This window comes from Coturnix japonica, chromosome 4 (assembly GCF_001577835.2).
Source record: "Coturnix japonica isolate 7356 chromosome 4, Coturnix japonica 2.1, whole genome shotgun sequence".
NCBI lineage: Eukaryota > Metazoa > Chordata > Aves > Galliformes > Phasianidae > Coturnix > Coturnix japonica.
The window spans coordinates 6,492,411-6,518,762 of NC_029519.1; the positions used below are offsets into that span (position 1 = coordinate 6,492,411).

Here is a 26,352-nt window from a genome sequence, read left to right on the forward strand (position 1 = left end):
CACCGAGCTATTTCAACTGCATTGGACTTGCTAATTCATCCTTCAAAAATAAAGCAGCTGTAATACACCTTTTGGGTCAAGTTTTGCCCAGAACAGATGTATTTCCAAATCACTTGTTAGGTCTCTAACAAGGCCTTAGAGGCTTCCATACTTACAGGTGTCTTTTTTGTCAACGGCACAGTTCAATTTAATCTAGATAAAGAGTCCCTGGATAATTAATGGTTGCCCAAAGTGCACTAGAGTTTCTACAAGGTCAAGGCAGAGAAAGCAACACCAGTATGTGAGCAAACCTTGTTTTTTCCTGTTTTCAATGTCACAATAAGCTAGTGATAACAGCTGAATTAAGTCATATGGCAGACTTCTTTGAGATATTTATTACATATCATAGTTACTCTCAAAAGAGAAATCAAGAAACCCTTATTTCTGAAGACTGCTGTGCCATCCAAAAGTTCTTTCTGTAAAAGCAAGCTAGTGTCTGCAGTAATATTGGACATGAAACTATACAGGAGAGCATAAACTCCCTCACAATAGCGTTTTCAACGGCACACAACTGCACAAGCAAGTGTTAACATCTTCAGATAGTGCCTATGTTTACAGCACCTCCAATTTACAAAAATATCAGGCAATATATAAACTCTTTACAGCTTAAAACTATTTCTTTCCAAGTGAACAAACTAATCCTGCATTGTTAGTAATACAGGCCTTTCTGGCTATGTTCAAACCAACACTCACTTTTTGATCACTGCCTCAAAAAGAAGCTGTCTTTTGCTATTAAAGGGATTTAATGACCAAACATGACCAAAGTTTGTCACTTACTGGACTCGGGGTCTGAGTTTCCATCTCCTTCCGTCCGGCTGTTGGGTGATGCTTGCTCGTAGTACTCCTCTTGAGGGAAGCCGAGGGGCAGCGGGTGTGATGTGCTGGCACCACTGCTGGGCTCGTGGTCTCCAAGTCCACTGTCACTGCAGCTTTCCTGGGAGCCATCTGGTAGGTGAAACGTGACACGGCGCTGAGGCTACGAGGAAGGAAGAAAATTATATGGTTTCCACTACAGTATCAGTAATTGCTTAATGCAACCAATTTAGGAAATGTATTATTTCAGTTATCTGCCGAAGACGCATTATCTACAGTTCTGCACAATTTCAGGCTTTCGTGAACAGGCAGCCTGCTTTCAAACCCGCTTCACCTGACAGCACTGCTTTTTTCTACTTTTTAGAAAAGTAAGCCCTGATGCAAAATGAAAGACACCACAAACTAAAGAGATTCTGTCAGACTTCACAAGTCTTTGGATGCCTTTTGTGTATTGACTTGGAGATTTCAATCAGTTTTTGAGGCTCAATTTATTTCACTGCTCAGTTTTCTAGTTTTCAGAAAACATTTTCTTTCCCATTAGAAGCTACTTCACACTTTTGGGCCTAAAGAAATGTGACACACTTCTAGCGTTGTATTCCTCCAAGTCAGAGAAAGAACAAACAATAAGATGCCTTATGTATTGAAAACAATTTTAATAGATTTTGCACATCCATTAAACTAATGAATTGAAAGCAGATTCCACTACTCTGCTTCAGACATTTCATTACAACCCTTTGATTTCCATTATACCACAGATCTGTGTCTCAACAGTAAAAGAATGGAAGCTGGGAAACAGAGGAAGGAACACAGCTAATGGCTTGAAGGAAGGGCCAGGCAAATAAAAGACTTCATGCATTAAGCACGGGACAACATATTCATTTTTTACTGAAATGTAAATTCATCACAGTATTGAAAGAAAATGTAGAAGCAAAAAATAAGCACTTCTGCTAGCATTGTCTTGACAACTTGCAACACCACAAAAATATCCAAACAACTTGAAATGCTCTTAATTTCATAATAAAAAACTTAATTTCCATGGCAAATAATCAAAATTTCATCTAAAGGCAAAGTAAACCTGTCCAATTCCAGAATTGCTGAAGATAGTATATTTCTTGCAATGATGAAAAAAAAATAAAGTAGTATACACTACCCTGAGGTATGTGGTCACTTATAGGTCACAGTGTTGAATGCAATGAAGTATATGAAATCATTACTACAAAGTGAAGTTCCTCTTTTTTCTTTTTCCAAAATATCTTCCCCTGTGACATTACTATGTATGCCCAGAGACAGCTGCTGCACAGTGTGGTACAGCCAAGATCAGCTTCACTTATGCAATTCTTCAAAGATGTGAGTCAAAACTGTTCTTAGGAGTTACCAATAAGAATTCAGTGCTTTCCCAGAAAACCTGTTAAGTGCTTCACCATTGCTAATGGATAGATTTTCTTCTCATGTCAGATCTGACTCTTCCTTGTTACAAAACAAATCACTGCTACCATCTCATTCATCATGCCCTGCTTATCCCCACTCATTTTTCTGGTATTTGGCACTTTAGCCTATTTCAGAATAAACAGATCTTATTATTTCAATCTGTTTTCTGATATTTCTAACTGCTCTCTCTTGCACACATGCTCACACATGATTCCTCGTGTACTGCTTGAAACTTGTTACAGAAATTCAGTGGATGCATTCAAAGCACAGAAAAGAGATGAAGGATTATTTCACATCTCCTGTAGGTTCCACTGCCTCTTTGTCTTTTTTTTAACAGTAGATTCCCTTGCCAACTGATAACTCTGTCCCAAGTTAGGGTGAGGACTAGGGTTAGGGTCCAGCTCCATCTCTAATGGACCTTTGCTGGTTGTCTCCTTTCTGGTGTATGATTAATTTTGGCATTCTTTTTTTGCCATATGATTTCCTGGTCAATCAATTACACTGTATGTTCCAGTCCTGCTTTCTGTAGCAGGTCTGTGCATTTACCAAATTTCTAGTGTTAGATTTTCCCTCATTTGGCAGCTGAGGGAAACTGGAATAGATGAAGCCAAGAAAATTGGAAACCTGAGCACAGAACTATTCCGCATCACACAGGATGGAAAGGGGTATGAAGATCACTCCTGGGACCATGGGTGAAGTATTAGATCAAAATAAATTGGTGCCATCAGAATAATATTATTTAACTCTTTGCAAATAACTAGTTAATATATAACTTATGAAAGTTTATAACTTATAAAACTCACAAGAAAAAAAACCAAAACATAATGTCCTATTCTACTTCTTCTGTGAGGCAGCTGCCTCTCAGAGGCCTATTCATGCCAGCAACGTGTCTACTAAAAAGCTAATGCTTTGTGGAGTTGATTAAGGAAAAATATCCCTGCAATGATCTAAATTTACCCCCTGCAAACAAAACTGCACCTGCCTTTATGTACATGTGAAGCAATGCATGTGGGAATTGATCATACAGTTGCTTTTGTCTTAAGTGAGTCTGCTGTTAAAATATCTATGAGAAACCCAAGTGTCTCTCAAAGTACCACAAAAACTTCAGAACTGCAAATATTTTGTTGTATAAATTGAGATGTTAATTTGAGAAAGACGAAAAGCAGATGATTTAAAACAAACCAGAATCAATTAAAAGCTCATCACTTACCATCTGACAGTGTCCCTGCCTAAGTCTCACCTGACAACAATGAGACAGAGCAGAGCACTTCTGAAACAATTCATCAAGATGAAAAGAACATTTGTTTCTCTACTTAGAAGTGCTGCCATTCACTTAATTCACACAGACATTAGACAATGATCTGGAACAAGTCATTCTAATAAAACTTTGCCAAAAGCTGGGACTTATCGTCTGTCACATTTATTTTGGAAATTTCCTCCTTGAGGCATTAAAATTTCAATTGATAAGATTATAAAATATCCTCAGCCTCCAGCTGCTTTCTTATTTATTTCCAAAGGGAGTTAACACTGATAGCAATGGAATAACGAGGATTATGGTTTATTTTATTTATTTGAATGACAGTTACTGTATTTTCTCCAAAAAAAGGGACAAATGCGAGCAAAACCTTTATGTATTCTCACTGCATTTTAAACACTGAGGAACTTGTAATACAGTCAGACCAACTAGTTAAAAAGAGATAAGAAAAAAGTATCAAGAACTATATAATTTCTCTGGCACATTAAATGGTATTAAATTATTTTTATTGTTCTGAAAAGAAAATTTTGGTTCCGGAGACGTTATAAAGCCAGTCACAAGTTCTGTCAGAAGTCTCATATGGCATCCCAAAATGAAATGCATTTTGTAAAAGCAGCCTGTGTCTGGAGGGATCAAATTATCTCAGAAAACCTCAAACCTTTTACTCTCATTATTGAAATTTATATGAAGACTGATCAAAGCCCCAAACTATTATGTGTTCAATCTTTCACTACAATAATTAGGCTGTGGCAGAGGGAAGAATAAAAGATGAGTAAATAGCTTTGGATACTCTGAAGGGATGATTTCTGGAATTATACACCAGGGGTTAGCCAATTTATAATCAAAAACTGAAAAAAAGGTAATAGAAAAAGCAGCAGATATCAACTGAAGAACATTAAACTATTAACCTTATTATCTTCATTCATTGAAGCAAATTAATATCCTTTTAAAAGGAGATCATAAAGAAAAAAATTACTGTTTAGTTTATGTTGAATCAATTATATTATTTAGATGATAATTCTAATTTAAAATAGAATTTATTTAGGAGATGTTCTAAGGTAGCATAAAAATAAAAAGGACTACTTCAACATTTTTCTCCATTCATATGCAGGCAACGAATATGGAAGTACACAGAATATATATACTTTTAATATTAAAATATATTTTACTATTAGTATTCATTTCCTCTATTATTTACATTTTTTAAATGCTAGGAAAGCAGAAAATGGAAAACTTCAAATAACCTGACAACTGCCTTGAGTTATGACCACAACTTCTTGATGTTCTTAAAACAAAAGGTAACTTCCATTTCAAATCTTTATGCACTACTGCATTTTGTTCTATAACTGCTATATTTTGTTTCATATGCTTTGACAGAGTTGCATCAACGCTCTCACCATCCACTTGTAGCACAGAGGCCATTCAGCAGTAATTAAAATTAACAATTGATGAAGAAGATGTTACGAAACTGGAAATTCACAAATGTCTGACTGAGAACCTCAATGATGTATTTATTTTCATAATCTAATCCTCCTTGTACAAGATTTTCCAGTATCATTTAGCAATTAAATTGATTTTTTTTTCTTCTCAACATAACAAAGAACTGAAAGAACAAATAAAACTGAAAATAACATTTAAAGCTTGTCAAACACTTTATTTTGCTTTTGAAAGGCAGTTATTGTATGCTAACTAGATGTCAGAATGAAAGCTGAAAGCATGCTTTTTAAAGTATAATACATGTGAGTCTTCAGTTTGACATGTGATTAAATAAAAATTACACACAAAAGTGGCACTAAAGCAGTGCTGTTGCTAAGGCTGAGAAATGGGAACTCTAAACTCTGATTTATTTATTTTTAGTATGTTCTTCACTTTCCAGGTTATCATGTTTGATATTGCTATCCCGCATTATTTATTTCTAATAGTAAAAGCCATATTAGTTATTATAACGTAACAGATAATGTAGAAATATTTTTGTAACATTCCACATCACTTTTGACTGCTGACTCAACAGCATAGATCTCTCAGAAATATTGATCAGATGTTACTAGAATTGTGAATATTTATTTTAAAACAATAGTATTGCTTGCCTCCTACTCTCCTTGTGTTTTTACTGAAATAGAGCAGAATTTATACTATCATAAAATGCATGTAGCACTCTAGCTCTATTTTCATTCTGTTAATTTCAGTTGTGCTTCAGATAAATGTATTTCGTCTGTAGGTATAGATTTATGGAATAACAAATTTTGTTCAAATGAATTACTGACTGTGCCTATTTTTGCATCATGCCATTCAAGGCTAAGCCACTAAGTTCAAGCAGAATGGGTTATTAGAGCTTTAGAGACCTAGAAGAAATCTCAAGAACTTGATTCAATTTTCATGCATGATTTTCTTCTATTCAGTTTTTCATTTAGAGATCGAAACTTTCTATAGCAATACACATGGAGAGAACTTCACAGGCCATCATAAACATTCACTTGAAACTTTAAAATGTGCCTTCATAGTTTCTAACCAACAAATTGAGCTTTTTTAAATAGTGTTTCTCAGAAAAAGGGATTTATATCTAATTTTGCTTCTTTAAGTTGAAAGCATACTGAAGTCAGGAGAAAAACAGATACAAACTAAGGCTTGCTGAAGCAGCATCATTGAATACTCTACAAGTGGTTGTGCATCAGTTCAGCTGTACTTCATTCTACAAAATAAACCAAAGTTCTGCTGAACTTATGCCTGCAGCATTGCTGAATGAGAATATTACCAGGTAGTTTATATGTGATACGTACCTGATGCACAGTATTCATAGATGTAGTTGTAGAAGAAGAATTCACTCGTTTAAGTTTTTTAAACAAATTAAAAATAAAAAGAAAACAAAAGAAAGAAGGAATAAAAAAAAGAAAAAAAAAGGTAAAAGTACTCTAATAGAGATCAAGTGGCAATATAGAATCATAGAATTACTCAGGTTGGAAAAGACCTCAAAGATCATCAAGTCCAACCACAGCCTAACCATAGTACCTAACAAACCTCTGCTAAATCATATCTCTGAGCACCACATCCAAACGGCACTTAAATACATGCAGGGATGGTGACTCAACCACCTCCCTGAGGAGCCTATTCCAGTGTTTAACTACCCTTTCTGTAAAGAAGTGTTTCTTGACGACCAATGTAAGTTTTGGAATCTAAAGATGTTGAGAATAAAGAGAAAGAAAGAAATCCATCTTCAATTTTTCTGGAAAACAGCCAAATATTTTTGATTCTATAAGTTTTTAAAATACATTTCCAACAATTCTGACATCTTTCACAGTAGTCTTCAAAAGCCATGGGGACTCCTGCCACTCCTGGTCCCCAGGAGCAGCCAGCCCTTGCTGCACCCTGACAGTAAAATAGCAGGCTTTCTGACACATCTCTCTAACAAACCTCAACACAGAAGCTATCAAGAAAGCAATGGGCCTTTTCTAAATGGAGAAGGTAAGAAGTGCTTTGCAGTATCTGGTCTAGATCACTTCTATAGAAGTGATGCTTTGAAGGTGGCAGATTTTCCCCTACATCTATCATCACTGTTATGATCTTCCTATGGTACAAGAACACATGGCATTTCAGAGCGCTTTAACAACTGGAAAGTTATCTCAGCATATTTGTTACATTAGTATTTGTTATAGCAGTATGTCTATGATGTTTCATACAACTTATGAATTTTTGACTGGTATGTTTTGTTCTGCTTCAGTATTTTCATTATAAGTAGGATGGGTGCTATGGAATATATGCCACAGTGAGCACTTCGTTATTTCAAATGCCTAGAATATTCATTTTAATCTCAAGTTGTTTTAAAAAAATACATTACATTTTAATTGATTAAAGCCAGAAATCTCCAATTTTTATGGCTAAATGATCAGGTTGGAAATGAATAAATTTTTAAATTGTTTACAGTAGAATACATGAAATATTCAAAATTACTAAAATGAATTGAGCTACGTTCTACTAACATTCTTAAATGGATGTCTGAAATATGCATTTGTAAATGAATAAAGTGTTATGAATTTATGTGCTGTATTGTATCACTGATACTATTCTTTGCTCTTACATAGCTATGTCTCTGCAATTGTCCTTTCATATAATCAGAATAAATAACTGTCTTTCAGCATTCACCACTTGCATGATTTCAGTAAAACAAAATATACAGCCATTAGCCTTTCCCTGTTTCTTAAATCTTCCTAGTTCATTTTTACATTCACTGCAGCAATTTATTGTGCCTGTTAAGACTACTTGTCTTTCTTCACACAGCAAAATACACAATGCAGCATATGTTAGTTTGCATAAAGAAATAATGCAGTCCTGGGCAGGGAGAAGAGAGAGGTTCTGGCTGAAGCCTGAGGAAAACCCTTTCTTTCTTCAGCAAGATGAAAGTGACCACCTGCAGCCCAAGAGCATGTAACCCACCTGTGCCTGTGGCTGCTATGCCTGCAGCTGTTCCTGCTCAGCACCAGCCCTGCCTTTAGACAGGAGGCTTGTCATCTTACAACATAACCAGAGAGTAGCTATGGAAAGCAGCTTTAAGTCTGGGCCTGGTTTTGTGATGTTCAGATGTCCCTCACCACAGGCCTGGTTTTGTAACACTCAGAGCTGTGGGTTGCTTTTCTAGACAATAGTGTTACTGGCCTGAGTGGAAAAAAACAACAACGTGAACTAAAGCCATACAAAGTAATGTGTAAGAAAACAGAAGTGACTCAAGAAGTTCAGAGAAATATTCTAAAACAAAAAACATAACATCCCAAGGAGAAGTAGTAGAGCAATGCACATGTACAAGGACTATGCAGCTGTGGAACATGGTTGAAGCCAGGCCGTCCTCACAGACCAGCAGGCTGCTGCCCACACAGAGCAGCAGCACTGAGCACACCACTGTGTTTTACTTCAGAGCAAGGTAGTTCCAACCATTTACAGGATAATAACAAAAATAACATTACTGGCATACTCATAAACAGTCCTGAGGAATGGTATCCAAAGAACCGAGAAATGGAAACAGGTCCAGAAATGGAAAGAAGGACAAGAGCACAACAACAAACACAACTTCTGAAACTCCTTGAGTGCATGCAGCAGCTACTTCTATTTCCTCACATGACACAACAAAAGATTTATACTTCTACCATCTTTACTTCAAAATTATTCAAATTTAATGTAAATCTTAGTCAGATCAAAAGGTAAATAACCAGAGGTAAATAAATGCTCTACTCAACTTGCTAAACTTGGAGTACCATGGCCAGTTCTAGGGTTCCTTTCAACCTTAAGCAGTCTGAGATTCTGCAATGCCGTGAAAATACTCTCCATACAATCCCTATAGAACACACAACCAATAAACTGACAATACTCTAAAAACTGTCACAGCACAGAGATGATCAAGAAAGGTGAATGCCTGCTCCAGGCAGCTCAGAAAAGCACATTGATCTTTCTTTGCAGCATAAAGCCATTTAAAAACAGACGTAAGGCTCTGGGCCTACGCTATGTTCATACTGCTTCGGAGAAGGAAGTGAGATTGCTGAGAACAAAAGAGCACTCTCAAAGAAACCAGCAAGAAAAGAGGGCTTGTGGCAGGGGGAAAGTAATAGCATTAATATCAGCAGGGCTTGCATAAAAGTCATGTGGGCAGAGGGTGAAAAAGTGGGGACAGGCATTTCCTGCATACACGCTCCATATACATGCAGACAAAACCCTGTATCAGTAACACTACTGAATTCTCATGTAACTGCCCTGTTAGCTCTCCCTGAAGCTATCACTATACATGAATTCACTAGAATAAAGTAGTCATTAATTCTACTCCTCAAGATATTTCATATTTTCATTGGCATACAGTATGTCTGTGCTTTGCACAAAACAAACTTGCACTTCACCGGTTTTCCAGGCAAAATGTTTAAATACAAACTTGCAGGACTAGTTATGTTTCTTTGCCTACTGTTTGGAATGAATTTGACAGTTGTTTTTTTTTGTTGTTGTTGTTTTGGTTTGGTTTTTTTTGTTTGTTTGGTTGGTTTTTTGTCAATTCAGGCATATTGTAATCAGAAGAAAGCTACTGTGTTAATATCCTGTTCTGCAAGTCACCAACTAAATGAGTAAGCAATAGAAAAAAAAAAAATCCATAGCATGTAATTAGCATTATCCTTTTGATTTTTCCTTTCCTTCACAGAAGTCATTAATAACTTTTAGTAGGTAAAATTGAAGCTAGGAACCCTCCTACACGTTAGGTATATTCTACCTTTGCACAAAATAAATTCTTTTGATGTACTGGAAATCTTATTAATAGATTCACCAGAAAACAAGCATGTAAGCTGGCAAAGGCAATTGCAAGAGGTAAAATGAATGTAAATGACAGATGAAAGAAAATTTCCGTGCCGTTCAGATCAATATAAACAAACGTAGTGCGACAACCACAGCACAAAGTGAATTCGTCATATTTGTTTTTTGGATTATTTGTCCTGTTCCATATGCACCCTCTTGTTTTCCTGAGCTATGTTCTACCTTCACACAATTGACACTACATTAAGATGCACTCCTGCAGGGATTTTTTTTCTTCCCTTACGTAGCTAAATTGAAGTTTTTTAGAACACTCAGATGGGTTGGGGTGGGTGGGGATGGAAGTGTAGAGAATAGCTTTCTGCTTCTCTGTACTGCCATTCGGAAAGCCTGTAATTGCAGCACTTAATAACTATCTAAATTCTTAAGCCAGAATTAATTACCCTGGCTATTAAAGCAGATGTATGGATCATATACTGGGTATGAAGGAGAGAATGTGTGACAGAACATTTTGTTGTACTCAGTGCATGCAGTGGGTGTCCAGGCTTCTCTACGTGGATTTTTCCCAGTATGATCATCAGCTATCTACAGAATCAGCCTTGTTCATTTAGTACTTTTTATTGTTGCCTAATTAAACACTTTCAGGACACTCCATTACACTGGGGACTAATAATCACTATAAAATAAACCTTAATTTCTTTAAAATCAGATCAGTTCTTGATGAAAAATAAAAGGAATGTAAATGTTTGTTGTTAAACAATTCCCACTGAAACAGATTTTGAAACATACAGCCAGAAATCAAGACATCTCATCAAGGTGAATTGTGCTGTCACTTGGCAGGTTTACGTAGTATTGAGAAATCAAAAATATCTGTAGCTACTGTTAAAGCTATTTGTTCACATTATTTAAAAATCCCTTTCCACAGAAGCTGGGCAAATAGGAAGGTGTAATGGGGAAAGGAATAATTGCTGTGGAACTGATGCTGCAGTCAATTACACAGTAGAAATAATATATGTACTGTATAACATATGTAAACATTTGGAGATAGATAACAAAAAACACACCAACAGATAAACATGGTAATTATAAGGGGGGACTGAAAACTCCAGGACACAAAGCTTTACTCAGAAAACTTGATTCAGGCCTTTATGCAGAACACAAACTATAGTAACTTTGATCACATTCACTATATTAAAAGCAAAAAAACACAATTCCCTCCCCCCAAAAGTAATGCCTATCTAAGATTAAACAGAATAATTTTAGAATGTGGAGGAAGTTTCACTGATAGCATAAATTTCAACAGCATTGCTTTGGTTTCACGGTAGTTTATCAGGGAATCAGAAATGCTGAAACAAAACAACTTTTGCTCTAAATTCAAAAGCCTTGTGCTATGAAGATGTCAGTAGCTAAAGCACATGCAGGGATATACTTACTGGAGAAATGTACAATCACATCTCAAAATAACACAGTCAAAACTGAGCATTAGTTTCAGCCAGGCTTCACATAGGAAGGTGGCAAGATACTAAGTGCCATCAGTAACACTACAACTGAAGTGATCAAGTCCCCTTCAGCTACTTATATAGAGTTGCCCTCTAGACTTCAAATGATGATATGTTCATTTATTTCATTAAAAAATAAAAAAATTAAAATAAAATAAAATAAAATAAAATAAAAAAATGAGTAATGCCAAGAGATTCTTGGGGAGGGAGCTATAATTTCCTCTCATGTTGTATGTCCTTGTGTTGGCTCACTCTAAACCCTGCCAACAAATTCGCTTTCTGTAACAGTTTACAACCCTGCCTCAAAAGATAAGCCCCATTTTCTCCACAGTTAAAGACTATAAATCCACTCTTGGTACAGACTACAGTCAAATTCCCCACTGAGTCCCTAGGGACTCATAGTAGAAAGAGAAGACAAACAACAGCTACAAGAAGATAACTTCCTATCTTCAATCAATAATTTGCTTGTCGCTCCAAAAGTGCATCGCTGCATCAGCATAACTTTACAAAGTTCCCTATCAGTGATGCACTCTACACTTACTAGGTAGACATTAAGCATTTTAGCATCCCACGGGTTTTGCATTTCAGTAAATCTCCTTCTCTCAGTGGCACAAATATATGATAAATGCCACAGACCGACAATAGAAGTTAGAAATTTGAATAACCGTCTATAGTGTAACATTACTTTGCACACATATATCATCCTTTATTCCAATGAGCTTCAGAAAAATGAATTCAGTTTCAAAATAACAGAACAGAAAACATAGTTATTAAACAGTTTTCAAATCAACAAACCAACGCACAAAGAGCAATGCCCTGTTGATTCTTGAGACTGAAGGTTAAAGTTAAAGTCAATGGCAGAAACGAGAAATGAAATGAGGAATCATGGACACTGCAATACAAGACATAATTACATTTTATGTTCCTTATCTACTATGCCTACACAGAGAAATAGCTTGCCTTTCTCAAACTATATATTAAAGAAAAATTATTTACCTGATGTAAAATACAACAATATACTACTTTACTGCCTAGAGAACTATGGATGCTTGTTTTGTAAGAATAATGCACAAGAACACATGCACAGAAAGCATTTCTTTTAAATGTATCAAAGCCAGAGGACTCTCCACAAACTCAAAAATATAGAACTGTTTTTTGATCAGTCTGGCCAATATGTACACGTATTCACTGAAGCAAGTGCTAATGCAATCTGCTTCAATGGAGCTATATGGATTTAAAAAAAAACTGCTATCAGCAGTACCTCCTAACCTAAACCTCCCTGTACAAGTGAGAGAGCAGTAATGAATGCTCAAGACTGGAAGTCTGGTGAATGCAGATGTGTTCTGCCAAATATTCCATCCATGAATAACAGACCAGTTCATTAATGGAAGTCCTCCAATTAGAGCCAATAAACTCAAAGCTAGAAAAGGACTGCCTTGACAAGTAAAGTTTCTGTTAGAAGCTCTATAGTTCATGAAGTTTAAGATTGAGCCATTATAATTATCTGATATCTCTTGAAAACATGGCTAGAGTTTGTTTTGAAGCTGCACCTGCCAGCGGTGCTCCAGGCACTGTGTGCCACTCATTCCAGAACTGTTAGAGCACTGAGGAGAGCTCTGAGCACAGAGACTGAACTCAGTCTCATATGACATCTCAGCAGTATACTGAAGAATTTAAATTAGAAGCTTGGGTGCTCCTTTCACTGTTTAGTCTTACAGTCTGCTCACTCAGACATTATAAAAATGCTTCCGGGTAGTACCATCACACCCTAGACAGAAGCTTTACCTATGTGTAGCAGTTTATCTCCCTCCAAATAAATACAGAGTGAAATAAATGATAAAAAAAAGTCTCAATAAGATCCATATTGATAAACTAAGACATGAAAGATACACAAGAGAGCTAAGCCTTGAGTTCTGACATGCTGTCACCAAGATAAACCAGATATCCTCAGAGGAAAAGCAGGTGCTGCTTTGAACAGTACATTTCCCTTCACAAAGGAAACATTAGTAGACAAATATTCAATGATTTTCCTACAACACTCTTGCAAGTCAAGACTGACACAATCTGTACCAAAATACTAGAAGAAAAAAACAATCTATGGAAAATGACCACAGTATTTATTTTCAGTATTAAATGAACGCTAAAATATTTTAGTGTTAATCATTTTGGAAACTCAGGCAGAAAATCTACACAGCTCCAGGCCCCCTGCAACACTGTTTCATCTAATTTTAAGGTTCCAGGAACACAGTTGCATTCAGCAGGAGGTCAGAGAAGTAACAATCAAGCACTGGACGTTTTTTTTTTTTTTTTTTTTTCCCAGTGTTTTTTGTTTGTTTCTTTTTCTCCTTTAGTTTAAGTTCACCAGAATGGAATCAAGCAAAATAAAATTATCTGACCCTATGACAATGCATCCAAAGTGAGTAAACAATACCGAGCTTCTGAGTGAAACTGAAACAAAACTCAGGAACAAGAAGCTCTGAAAATCCAAAGTGCAAAGCATATTTCATCCTGTCTTAATCCCACTTAAATAAATTAAAATAAGACAAGCAAATAAATATTTTGTTAAATATTCTAAATCCACATTACTCTCTTTGGACTGTGTTCTGCCATCAGGAAAAAATTCCAAAGGTTGTTACTCTTCATCTCAGTACTTAGAATCAACTCTTTGAAGCAGGCTCCCAGCTGCTGACAGCTAAGCACAGAGTTAGAGCATAACTGTGCCATTAGTTCTCTAGTCATATGTAAACCCAGTAAATCTCTACAGACAGATCACACAATATCTTTCAACACTGGAATTGTGGCTCTAATCTGGCATATAGAACACTATTTGCTACAGAAGCACACTCACTCACCCTTGGGTATTTTGTAAGGAAGACAGCATTTTTACTGTGTATGAAAGAATCAAAGATGCTGAAGCTCTGTTACCATAAAAGAGTAGCTAGAAGGCTGGAGCTCCAGCAGGACACCAGGAGGGCAGAACATCCCTGATGCGTGTCACATGGGAGATCCTCAGTTTCTTTGTTTACAAGACCTGGATTACACCCAGAGATATTTTTAAGTTGCTACTCTAAAACCAAGCATATTCCTCTACCTTTCCCAGGAGGAGGAAGGTGTGAAGAAAGGCAACTGCATGCCAACAATGACTGCAGCAGAAAGAGAAAATATGTCATTCCTAAACAATGTGTATATATTTATCTATTACTGGTTGGGTGATTTTTGGCAAGAGAACAAATGACAAAGTAAAAATAGGGAAAGCATAACACAATTTTAACTTACACCTGGAAGTTGCTTCAAGTTCAAAGCAATTTTTATCTTCCCTGATTTGGTGATATCTAGTAACATTGCGGTGCATCCTTATGAATAAGAAGTATTGCAGACATTCTGTTTGTGCTTAAAATATACCTGTATAGTTTTCCTGTCAAAATGACTAAACTGTGGAACAGGCTATGTATGCTTAGGTAGATGTAATCACAGAATGATTTACAATAACTAATGGAAATGTAGACTGGACTACTATTAAAAAATCATGCTTTTGAAAGAAACAAACAACAAATTACTTTTTCTTCAAAGAAAGGAAAGCTTTTCAGGGTGACTAGAAGAGGAATGAGCTATGTATTAATGCATTTAGTTCTCTTTCAAAGAGTAGGCAAACTCAAAAACTACTGAGCTCAAAGTTGCTCAGAAGTAGTTAGCTTCTCCTTCTCATTGCTTAGTCATATATAGGTTGCTCACAGACTGAACCAAACCTGAAATCAATGTAGTGATTTGTCTATTGCCCTGCCATATATCTTAAATTAAGCATTTTCATTATATAATCTCCTTTGTACTTGAAGAACTGATCTGAGTGCTAAGTGCTAATGAGAGGTCAGCAGTAATTCTGCAAATAATAATCTGTAACTGAACTACAGCCTCTCTTTTGCATTCATTATTTATTATATAGTATGACTCAAATAAAAGCATTGTGAAGAAAGGACAACTCACTTCAGACAGCGCTTAAATGGATAATTTAACCTTAGTACAGAATCAAGTATTACACTCTAAAGTCAAGTACAAAAATTCACATACTGACCTTTGCCAAAGCAAAGCTGGTGTGACAACTCTACTTGTACAAGCACATAAAAACAGCATCAGGAAGAGCTATGCTAACTCAGGAAGGCAGACAGATGAAGATTTTAGGGGAAGGCTGAGAGATTAACCTGCCCCACACCACCCCTCAAAAAAACGTCTTCCAGGATATTAAGACTCCTTTAATCTTCTGAAAAGACTAATTGTATTATGTAGGTATACATCATATGTATGTGTTTTGCTAGAGAAATGCACACATAAGAGAGACCATCCACAGATTCCAAACCAGAGTGAGATTCATCAGGAAAGCAATTTTATATATGATTTGATTAGCAATCAAACAAGAGGTGGAAAAAAAATGAGTGTTGAAAATCACAGAAGGAGTGAACATCATTACTTGGAATGGTTATTGCAAATTTCTGAGAGATCAGGCTTTTCTCTTGGTGTCCTCAATACCCAGCATCTCTGCCAGACACAGCCCTATCCCCTCTGCCTGAAATTCAGAATCTAAAAACTCAGGGGGAATATATTTCATTCTCTTTCATCCTCACTATTTGTTAAGGGAGATCAAGCATCATTTTCCAGCATTCAGATATCTCACAAAAGCCTTTAGGTACCTTTTAGGAGTCATAGACAGATAAAGAAAATAAGCATAGTCCCAGAGTACGGATAACACAGGAGTAGGAGATCTAGGTAGAAATCTGGGTAGACTGGGTAGAAGGAACTGTGAGAACAACAAGGTTAAGTTTGAAACAGGTAAGTGTGAAAAAAGCAGTTATAGCTTTTTATTTCTCTGTGGCAAAAGAAATAGTTAAGGGTTTAGTTTACAGTTCATGGAGAATAAACTAGCAGGAAAATGACTTTCTTGGTTATGTAGCCCTGTAGCCCAGTATATATAGCACTGCCTTTGCTAGGAACAGGCCACAGGGTGCTGATCTGCAGCACAGACCTTGGGTGCTCTCAGGCTCTGCCTGGTCTTTTCTAGGCCATGCAGAGATCTCCTTCTTAGCTTGCTTTGCTTTCAGCAGCTGCAAGCATCAGAAAAGCAAACAATTGTTTTTGTACCTCTAGTACAGTGAACTATCTATTGTTTTTTATATACACATATAAACATAAACCATGAAACTAATAGACAGCAATAACATGCTGCTACTCTAGTTAAAGTGATCTAAAACCATAGACAAAATGCAGCATAGGGGAATATAGGCATAGGATTACAGTAGTGGCCTTAAAGTACTGGCACACAATGATACAGTAGGCTAAACAGCTAAACTGACAGGGTTTTTTGTTTTTTTGCCTTCCATAGGATCTGAACTGCAAAACTGTTGGAGAAGTCAAGCAACCTGCCTTGTGATTCAGCTCCAATAAACTGGTAACAGTTACATCATACAAGACTATGTAGAGGAAACCAGGAGAGATGCTTATTCGCTTGAGAGGTTATAAAATCTGTGACCAAACCCTCCATCAATTCTGTTTTCAGAAAATGGAATGAAGAGACTGAATTGAGAAACTGGTAAAGAACAGTATTGATCTAATTCCTTACAAAGTTAATTAGTGCTGTTCCTTCTTCCTAAATAGCTTGTACTTAGCATCTTCCCAGATTAACTAAAATATTATGTATTTTGAGATGATAATATGCATTTCTAAATGACTGTTTAGCTTCAGAAAAGAAAAAAAATGAGACTGCAATAACAAGAAAACACACTAGCATCTCACTACAATGAATATTCTATATGGATGCAAATGTAATTAAAAAAGCAAAAAAATAATAGTCGCTGAGCTGATACTTGTACAAGCATAATTATATTTTTGTATTTTAGTACATCAAGACCTTTACACCGATTAGTTATTCATCTCTCATTTTCAAAGGTGGGCTCAAAAGCTCACTCTAAAACAGTAATGGCTTCCTTAGAGCCAATCACCAAGCAAAATTTTTGTGGCTTACTCTGCAGAAAAGCCACACAGAATTTTGAAAATCAATAGTGTAACTGAGGTGAGATGAAAAGCAGCTCGTACTCACTATGGAAATAAATTCTGAGTTCTTAACAGATACCTCAGAAAACTAGAAAAAAAAAACATTTTTGAACTGTTTTAATGAAAATTAATTTGGATGGCTGATAGTCAAAACTTTTGGCAAACAGTTCACTGAAGTTCAAATCATCTCTTCGTTTGTTAGAGGATGCTCCAAAAGCAATACCTTCAAATCTAGCACATGGCCAAAAAGTTATAATTAGCTGTGATGAAAAAGGGAGTTAAGCCCTTAATCAATACCCTTTCAAGCCATCCTGACAGACTAGAGGAAAAGAGGTGGTACAACTAACAAGATGAAACACCAGCAGAGTTCCATGACCAAAGCACTGTGCAGCAATCAAGGGGGAATCATTTCAACGCTTTAAGCTATAGGGAAGACCTCATCAGAGCAATCTTGAGTTCATTCCTTTTTTGTTTCTGTAATAAGAACAGAGACACCTGTGTCTAGGGTTTTCATTACCTTCTACTTCTACACTACTTAAGTTAATACCAAGAAAGTTGAAAAGCTACTTGAAAATTTCATTTCCTTTGTGAAAATTGGTAGCTTCTGTGGGAAAACTGTAAGAGAATGCAGATATAATTACAGGGTACAGGAAATAGAAAGAACAAAACCTGTCTTCATTCCCAATTAATACCCTAACACACATAAACCACACCAGCTCAGCACATCTTCACTGGGCCACATCTTCCTTAGATAACTGAAAAAAGGAGTGGGATGAGCTCGACATGCTTGCATGACAGAACCCAAGCTTCAGCACGCATTGATAGTTAAGGCAGACAGGTATCTTTTCAAAACAAGACTTTCTTACATTGGTCTTTTAGATAAAAAGCAAATAAATTTATTTTTGAGCAAACACGAGAAGGAAATACAAATTATAATGAAAGGACTGATAGAAAGTTGAAACCCAGAAACACAATTGGATATCCATTCTTGACCTACCCACCATTTCTTTTAATAACAACACAAACACTGGAGTGCTGTAAGAGATGCCACTTTTCTGGCATTGTAGACAGGACACACAAAGAGAACTCCCTTCACACGTAGGAATATTCCTCTTTTTGCTATTTCTTTTCCCCCTACTTTTAACAAATGGTCACCATAAGAGGAGATAATCAAAATACTTTTCCCCGTTAATACCAGGGCTGAAATGCAACTGAACTGTTTAATATCCTGTCATATGAGGACCAGAACCTTAGTACTTACTATGCATGGAGGTGAATTCAGTAACAATGCGAATGAAATGTCTGCATACCTGCTGTAACATTTTATGAGCATGAGTCCAAGTGTTACACCAACTCAGAATTAGTATGACGAGGGAACAACTTTGCCATCTTCTCTAGTACTTTTACTCACTAGTAACCCCGAATGCAAAAGTCTGGAAATTGACTTTTAATTCCATGCAAATAGAAATAATGATTCTGGATACTATCTCATGGTACAGGATCTTTACCATGCTCTTCCTCCAGATCTATTTTGCCTGGAAGGTAAGAAATTTGGAGCATTTAACTAAGTGGGCAATCAGACATTTCTAGTAATCACAACAACTGAGCATCTGAGTAATTCACAAGCTGACATTTGTCTGCAGGAAATACTTAACAGGTAATTCAGAATCGGAAAATTGTAATGATGAAAGCTTGCAAATGAGTAGAAAAAGACATGAAATTTGTCAAGTAGATTTGCTCATTAAGCTGAGTTCTGTTAGGTTAACTTTGGAATGTTCTTTCTGTCAATGTATGCCAATGCATGACTGTCTGCATGCGCTCACTAGAGCTTGGTTTTTGTTTCAGCTGTTTGTTGTCTGAGTAATTACAATTTGTTGTTTGTGTGAGGTGGTGACAAAGTAATAAACTGTCTTTTTGGAAACGGTCTGATATGTGTTGAAAGATGACTAAGATGACTATGTGATCCTGCAGGTTCTGTGTCATAGCTATGCATGCTGCACTTGTCCCATTATTCCCACCCATTTGCTTTGACACAAGTAGTTACTAAGAAAACAGACAGCAAGTCAGTCCATATAGTGACAGCAAAACACAGCGGTCTGAAAGAAAATCTATTTTTTGGGAAGACAAAGTGTTATGAGATTACAAGTTAAAACACAGATATGCTTTGTTTTTGTAGGACCTGATCCAAAGTTTCTACCAAGGACACCAGGATGGAGAACACAAACATCATTGCCCACCGATCAGGGATCTTCCTACCTTTCTGTAACAGCATTTAATAACCTTTCCTCAACTGACATCAGAAAATGCTCCATTAGTACTCTGAGTAGAAAAAGTATACTTTGTTGCAGCTAATTGGTAAGTAATCATAAGAAAGGTAAACACCATTTGAAACAATATATCTGATTGCAAACATTTTTACAAAGAAAAAAGAACAACTTTCTGTTCACCCTCAAAATAGCAGCCAGAGTTCATGGAATGCTGTTTTGAAAAACATATATGTAATAATACATTTTGATTTTCAGAAAACTATAATTAAGAAACTAATGCCTGAGAAGTAGTAGAAAAATATTATTACCAATTGTTCTTTCCTTTTTTTATGTCATCCCTTTTAAATTTGCTCACAGGTTTCATTCCCAAAAACATCATCAACATTGTAAAACAAATCCCCAATGTTCCTTCACAGAAACTGATTTCATCTAAGAAAGAGAAGAACATTCTTGTGTTTGTTCTCTTTTGTCATGGGGCTCAGAATGGTGGTCACAGTCAAAAAGTCCTTCATTTCCTCCAGAGCTTCTCATTTTGCTGTACAGCACAACAGTTCCCACATAAGACCTTAAATTTAGGAGCAGGCTCAAGTGGACTGCCTTTATTTATTTATTTGTAACTGAAGTGAATGCTGCACTTCATCCATCAAAATATCTGAAATATGTATGAGTCAAATTTTGCTATAAACTAAGCTATTTTCTTCAAGGAGATAGATGCTCAGAATAGAAATACATAAAAGTACAGCTGAGCAGCAAAAGACGGTATGGAACTCATGCCAAATGTCATTCAAGGAAGTATTCCTGCTCAACAATAATGCAAACTATGCAAATAAAAAGAGAATCATACAGCCTCCCCAATAAGAAAAGGAATAATAACACTGAGAACTCATAAGACCACTGCTTTACTTTCCAGTTTCCAGCTGAGCAGGCTCTTGCTGCACTTCTTGTCATCGTAACTTGTTAGTATCCCTGTTAAACAGGAAATTAATGTGAGCTGACAACAGCACCTATAATTGTACTGTTATAATTTCTTTCACTATATTTTCAGTCAAACAGAAGCACTGAATCCTGAGAAGACAATGCTCAGAATGAGCCGCATCAAATATATTCAGTGCATAACCTCACATGAATAGTTAGACAATTATGCTTGAATGAGAAATGAATACTGAAAAAACAATACTTGATCTACAAAATGATGGGCTTAAACACAATCAAAGCACTAGAATCATTCAGTTCTTCAGTGATTCAAGTCCCTTAAGGTCATAGGCAATCACATTATACATGAGTAGTAGAGAGTGAGCACAGAGCATCTATTCCAAAAGTCACCACACAGATGAGGCCACTGAACATATCCCAATGTCCGATAACCAATTCTAAGGATGCAATGAAAAAAGTCAGAAAAATGCCAAGAAGTGTCAAACTGTGGTGTGTCAGAGAGAGATGAGGAAGGGATCAGAGATTTCAAACCAAAAGCATGCCCTGCCTTAGGTCATGCAGAGGTGGAGCTAACACTTGAGCAAATACATGGTTTTAATCTGGGAGAGAGACTGATAATGACTGCATGAGGGTATAACTTGGCTTCCCAAGTACTGAAAGCAAGCTTTTTGACAAGTCAGATTGATATCAAGAAAGGAGTACTTTGTACTGCATTCACTACTGCTGCTCCACTAATAGATGTCTTATAGCAATTAAAGCACAACTTGGAGTTTTGAAATGTGAAAGTCCAATCACTAGCACAGCCAGCGCAACAATGAATTAATGCATGAAAGCCTCAAATATATTTTGGAACCAAGGCAGGTGGACAAACAGCATCAGTTTTGACTACACACAACAGAGAACTTGATGAGAGTAAAACAAAGCAGCAATGTATGGCAACACAAACCTCCCTGCAAGCAATAAGACAGATGAGCCATCATGATGGATACAGACCCAATTTCCTAAGTAGACTGGATGCTCTTACTGCTCAGACTAAAAGCATGGAACTGAATATATTGTCCTGATAAACTCAGATAACGAGCTCAACCGTAGAAGTTCAGAAAAGCCTACATCCAGCAGGACCCAAGTTATTCCCACCTCCTGTATCATATGAAGTATGTGCTACAACAGGGTATTTTAACATTGTTTACTATTTACTGAAAGCACACTCATCTGAGTTATCAGCAATTATGGGAAAAGTAAACAATCAATCCAACTTTTAAAAAAGAAAATATATGAAAACTTAGTAAATTACATACGTTCAAGGTCAATGATGCTTGAATTGTCTGAAATCTGAATTTTTCACAGGCACTACGGAAAATTACTGAAGGCTTATTTTAATACTTTGAATGTCAGCATTTCCGAGACTGTCAGAATGACAGCTGTAGAGAAGGAAACATATTTATGCCTGTAGACTCGGGGGAGTTACTGTGATAAGGGTAAAGGCATGCAGCAGTAAATTTCAATTGTACCAGAAGTATTCAGCTGACTCATCACACTACATTCTCCTATTACAAGTGGGAATAAACCACGAACTGAACAAAACAGTTGAAATGCACAACATCCAGGGATATACTTAATGAAACCTCCAGCTCTGACTGCAATGCAGGAGGCTGCCTCTAGACTTCAATAAGTAGCAGAAAAATGAGGAAATTTACACCAGTTAATGTAGGAACTTTGGTCTGAGACTCGGCTATTCAAGCTTATATCTCTCTATATATTGATGTTAGTATGTAGAGTAACAGTAACATCTGTTTAAGAGGTTAATTTCATTATATCGTTAAAACCCACAGCTAGTTCCTTTGTTTTAATGACTGAGGAATGTGATGATTAAATTAACCATTGGTTTTCAATGCAAACATGGACAGACCTGAATAGTATGACATATTCCTACCTTCAAACAAACAAACAAAAATGACTTTACAACGTGGTATGACTGAAAAATGCATAGTTTAGGGTTATTGGAGGGGAGGTTAGTTGATTTTGTTATTGGTGGTGGTTTTCTTGCTTTTCTACAAATCCACAAGCAAGTCTGGTAGATATGGTTTAGCAGTAGTCAGCTATTAGAAAAGTTCACATGAAATGAAGAGAAAAAATAGTATTTTTTTGCCCTAGGCATGAGACAGTGCCCTTGAATTATGTGTTACAATCAATTTCCAAGCTAACACGATAGATAACATCTTTCAGTGATGTCTCATCAAACAAATTAGATCTGACCAGTGAAATACTGAAAGTTAGCTGGAATTGATGAAAATATTAATGCACTTGCTTTACTGAGCGTGCAGTGCCTGAAGTATAAAATCCTTTGGAGACCAATAGCTATTATACCCTAAGCAGGAATTTCTGACCCATGGACAACAAAATCTGTGTGGATTTACTGTTAAGAAAAATAAGTATTCTACATTAAACAAATGCTCTAATTAAAATCCAGACTAGTAAGAAGAAGGAGAAGAAAGTTACTTCTCCTTATTAGACAACAACAAAAGCAGTATTTCTGGACAAGAAAAGAGTCCCAGCGCAGATGCAAATCAGCATTTGTCTGAGTGAGAACTTAACAGGTGGAGTCTGTCTAGCATCTCTTAATTGGATATCACAGAATGAATAACTTCTAAAACCTTCAACAGTCACCTTTAAAAAGTTTGATTCGAACCTCATTTATTTCCAGATGGATACAAGCTTTGTTTGAGGACTAAACCTTCAATACTAACATCACTATACAATCCTTATGCACGTCTTAATAAAACTGCATTTGACATACTGCAAATGTGAAGATCAGAGATCCAGGCTTCATACAAGCACAGAACATGCACTTAAAACCTTGTTTGTTTTAATTACATGTCTAAAGGAACCTTCCCATGTATATTTTCACAAAACCAAAATCTGTCCTTGCAAGAGCATGACACTCAGAAAAATTAGGTCAAAACTTGTCTAGGAAACAGAATATTGCAATTTCATTATGTACATCTATTTTCATGCACTTCCTTGTACATACCTAGGCTTTCATTTACTTGAATGTCAGAGTTCCCAATGATAAAAAGTAACAGGATTAGCTTTTAGAAAATGCAGCAGTCTCCTTTTGGCATACATACTGTAGCACTATCATATAAAGACATCAGAAAGTTAACATCTACCTGCAGAATAGGCTAAGCCATATATCAAAAAAATATTTAGAAAAATATAACTCGATAAAGGATTTGCAATAACTTAGTACTTAATTTAGGTGAATCCAAACTAAACAAGTCATAAAGATCTTGCATCAGTATGAATAAGTAAAAGAAAAATATATATATATAAAAGGAAAATGATTAATCAACAACCTATGCTGATATCAGTGTGAAGCACTTAAACACCACTGATGTCATTTCTCTCTCAGGTGGAGCAGATAGACTCTGCTCCTGCCAAGAGCACATAGCAGATCTGCCATCTATACCACACAGCCATGTAAGATGGCAGAACTTTCCTTAATGCTCTGCTAGAATACTTGAAAAGGTCAGCAAAACCAGCGATGCTTTGGTTTTTAAGACAAGCTAAATGCGGGAGTCTGAGTTTTAGACATTCTTGAGGACTGAGCAGAGAACAATAATGAAAGACTGGGTCTGCCCACATGCTCGGGTGTCTGATATTACTGCACTGGAGAGCTTGGTCACATATCCACAAATAATTCTCAAGGCAAATACTCTTATCATCACAGTCACTATCTGCTTTAATTTCTTGTTGAAAGAAATAAATAGAACTTCACATACAGTATCACGTGGTATACACCACTGAGCAACATCCCAAATTGTTTATGCTACAAGAGCTGATGGCAAACATGCCAGATCTCTGCCCTACATAACTACATCTGAAGGAGGCTTTAATGCAGAACAACACAATTTCTTTTTATGGAATGTATTGGCAGTGCCTCAGACCTCAGAGCAAAGAAGCAGCCTGCAATTTGCTGATGCAGTAATGAGGCAACCAGAAAGATCCTTACAGATTAGCGAGCAATCAAGGAGTTTCACAGTATGCTAAATGCTTCACTGCTGGCAAATGTGGAAATATAATAAACATGGTGGTTCATGCTTCCCTTACTAACATAAGTTTTTTAACCAAAGCTGAAGAAACATATTGCGCAAGATGCTGAAATACAGGACAGCATTTTAAAAGGCTTCAATGCCAATCAATGAATTGAACACTGCACCTGTTAGTAGCTACAGAGTAGGAGAAACTACTACCTCGTGCTTTTAACTCTCAGTAAGCGGGTTTGTGGCACTGATCTTTCCATTCCTAGGCCCAGGGTTTGTGTGAAATCGTGCAAGCAGATGCTTCTTTATATTGATCTCCTTAAAAAAATAAAAATAAAAGAAAAATCCTAAAGGAAATAGAGAAGCCAAACCTGCACTGTTATTCCAACTGACCTCAAGAAAGCAAAGAATATAGGTGAGGCTTTTATGAGCTCACAACAAACAAATTTCAGATCTCAAGATGGTGTAAGGACTCAACTGATAGATGCATTATAATCTAACCTGTACAAACACACTGACAAACTGAATTTGGTCTGCAGTTTCCTTGTACTAATCAGTGAAAAAGGATTCAGACTTCAGTACAGTTAGTGGAAAATAAGAAAACTGTATTTCAAGGCTTTTGTTAACGTTTTACAGGCTGGTTCAGCCCGGTTCCATGACGAGTGGTGTGGAGGGATTTTGCAAAATCCACACCTCCAGAAAAAGGAAACAGGGTACCTCAAAATAACTAAAATCAGCAGTAAGGAACTGAGGAAAAACAAACTAATTTACAAAATATGATATTGAAAAGCAAGATAACACACTATAATACAATGTAATTAGAATTGAAGCTAATAAACATAATGAGAGAGTATCTAAAAGCTGAAGGCCTTACACTGACACTGAATAGATGCATGCAGTTGGGACAGGCAGCAGTGAGCAGAGGCAAAGGAGAAGAGAGCGAAAAGAGCCCAATTAGGTGACCTTGCCAGGAGTTCTATCTCCTCTCTGACCGCAAAGCCCCCTGGGGAAGGCAGTTCTTCTCTTCCAGACAGGTACCCAGAACTGCAGCATTAATGCTTTATCTCTCAGTGCACTACTTGATGTTATGATGTGGAACACCAGTAACCAAAAATCATAAAAACGTGACTTTTTAAAATATATTTTTGTCAAACAGAAAAAAAATTTAAAAAATTAAAAAAAAAATCAGTAAATCAAGTTTTTGGAAGCACTTTGCATGAACAGAGATGTGTCCATTAAGCTAAAAAATTCAGTTCTTTGTTCTAATTAAGAAAAGTAACTTCCGCAATAGATTTTAAATGTATTTTGCAAAGCAAAAAGCAGAAAATTCTACCTCCTCCATTTCAAACTGCTCAAAAGTTTGAAAAACCTATTGTTTTTTTTAAAATATTACTCAATTTTTATATATTCTTTCTGGAAAAACACTTAGGATGTAAAAGTATCATATTTATTCAACGAGACTTCCACATCATAGGACCATACATAGAATATGCAATGTGGGTCCACCCTTCCCAAACTGTCAAACCTCCAAAGCATAGCCAGTAGGTACTGAGCAATTTGGATATGCTCAAGGCCTGTGGGATATATTGTGAAAGCACAGATTACCACACAGCACTTACAGAGCCGATGCAATCATTTTATTGGTCACTGCTAAAAGAACCAGTTTTTCTGTGTGTGCCCAAACCATTATCAGGGCCAGCCAGATGTCAGGCAGCCCTGTGAGATAAGTATTTAGGAACAAATAAATTCGGCACGTCTATGGA

At 36.5% G+C, this 26,352-nt stretch overlaps 1 protein-coding gene across 2 annotated transcripts in view; it reads right to left on the reverse strand.

Moving 5' to 3' along the window:
* The window catches only part of PCDH11X (protocadherin 11 X-linked), a 445,592-nt gene that overhangs the window by 126,608 nt on the left and 292,632 nt on the right, over positions 1-26,352 (reverse strand). For both annotated transcript variants that reach the window (XM_015860405.2, XM_032444082.1), the window contains exon 6: positions 817-1,015. In XM_015860405.2, coding sequence (XP_015715891.1) covers positions 817-1,015 — 199 coding nt within the window. The remainder of the gene's footprint in view (positions 1-816; positions 1,016-26,352) is intronic.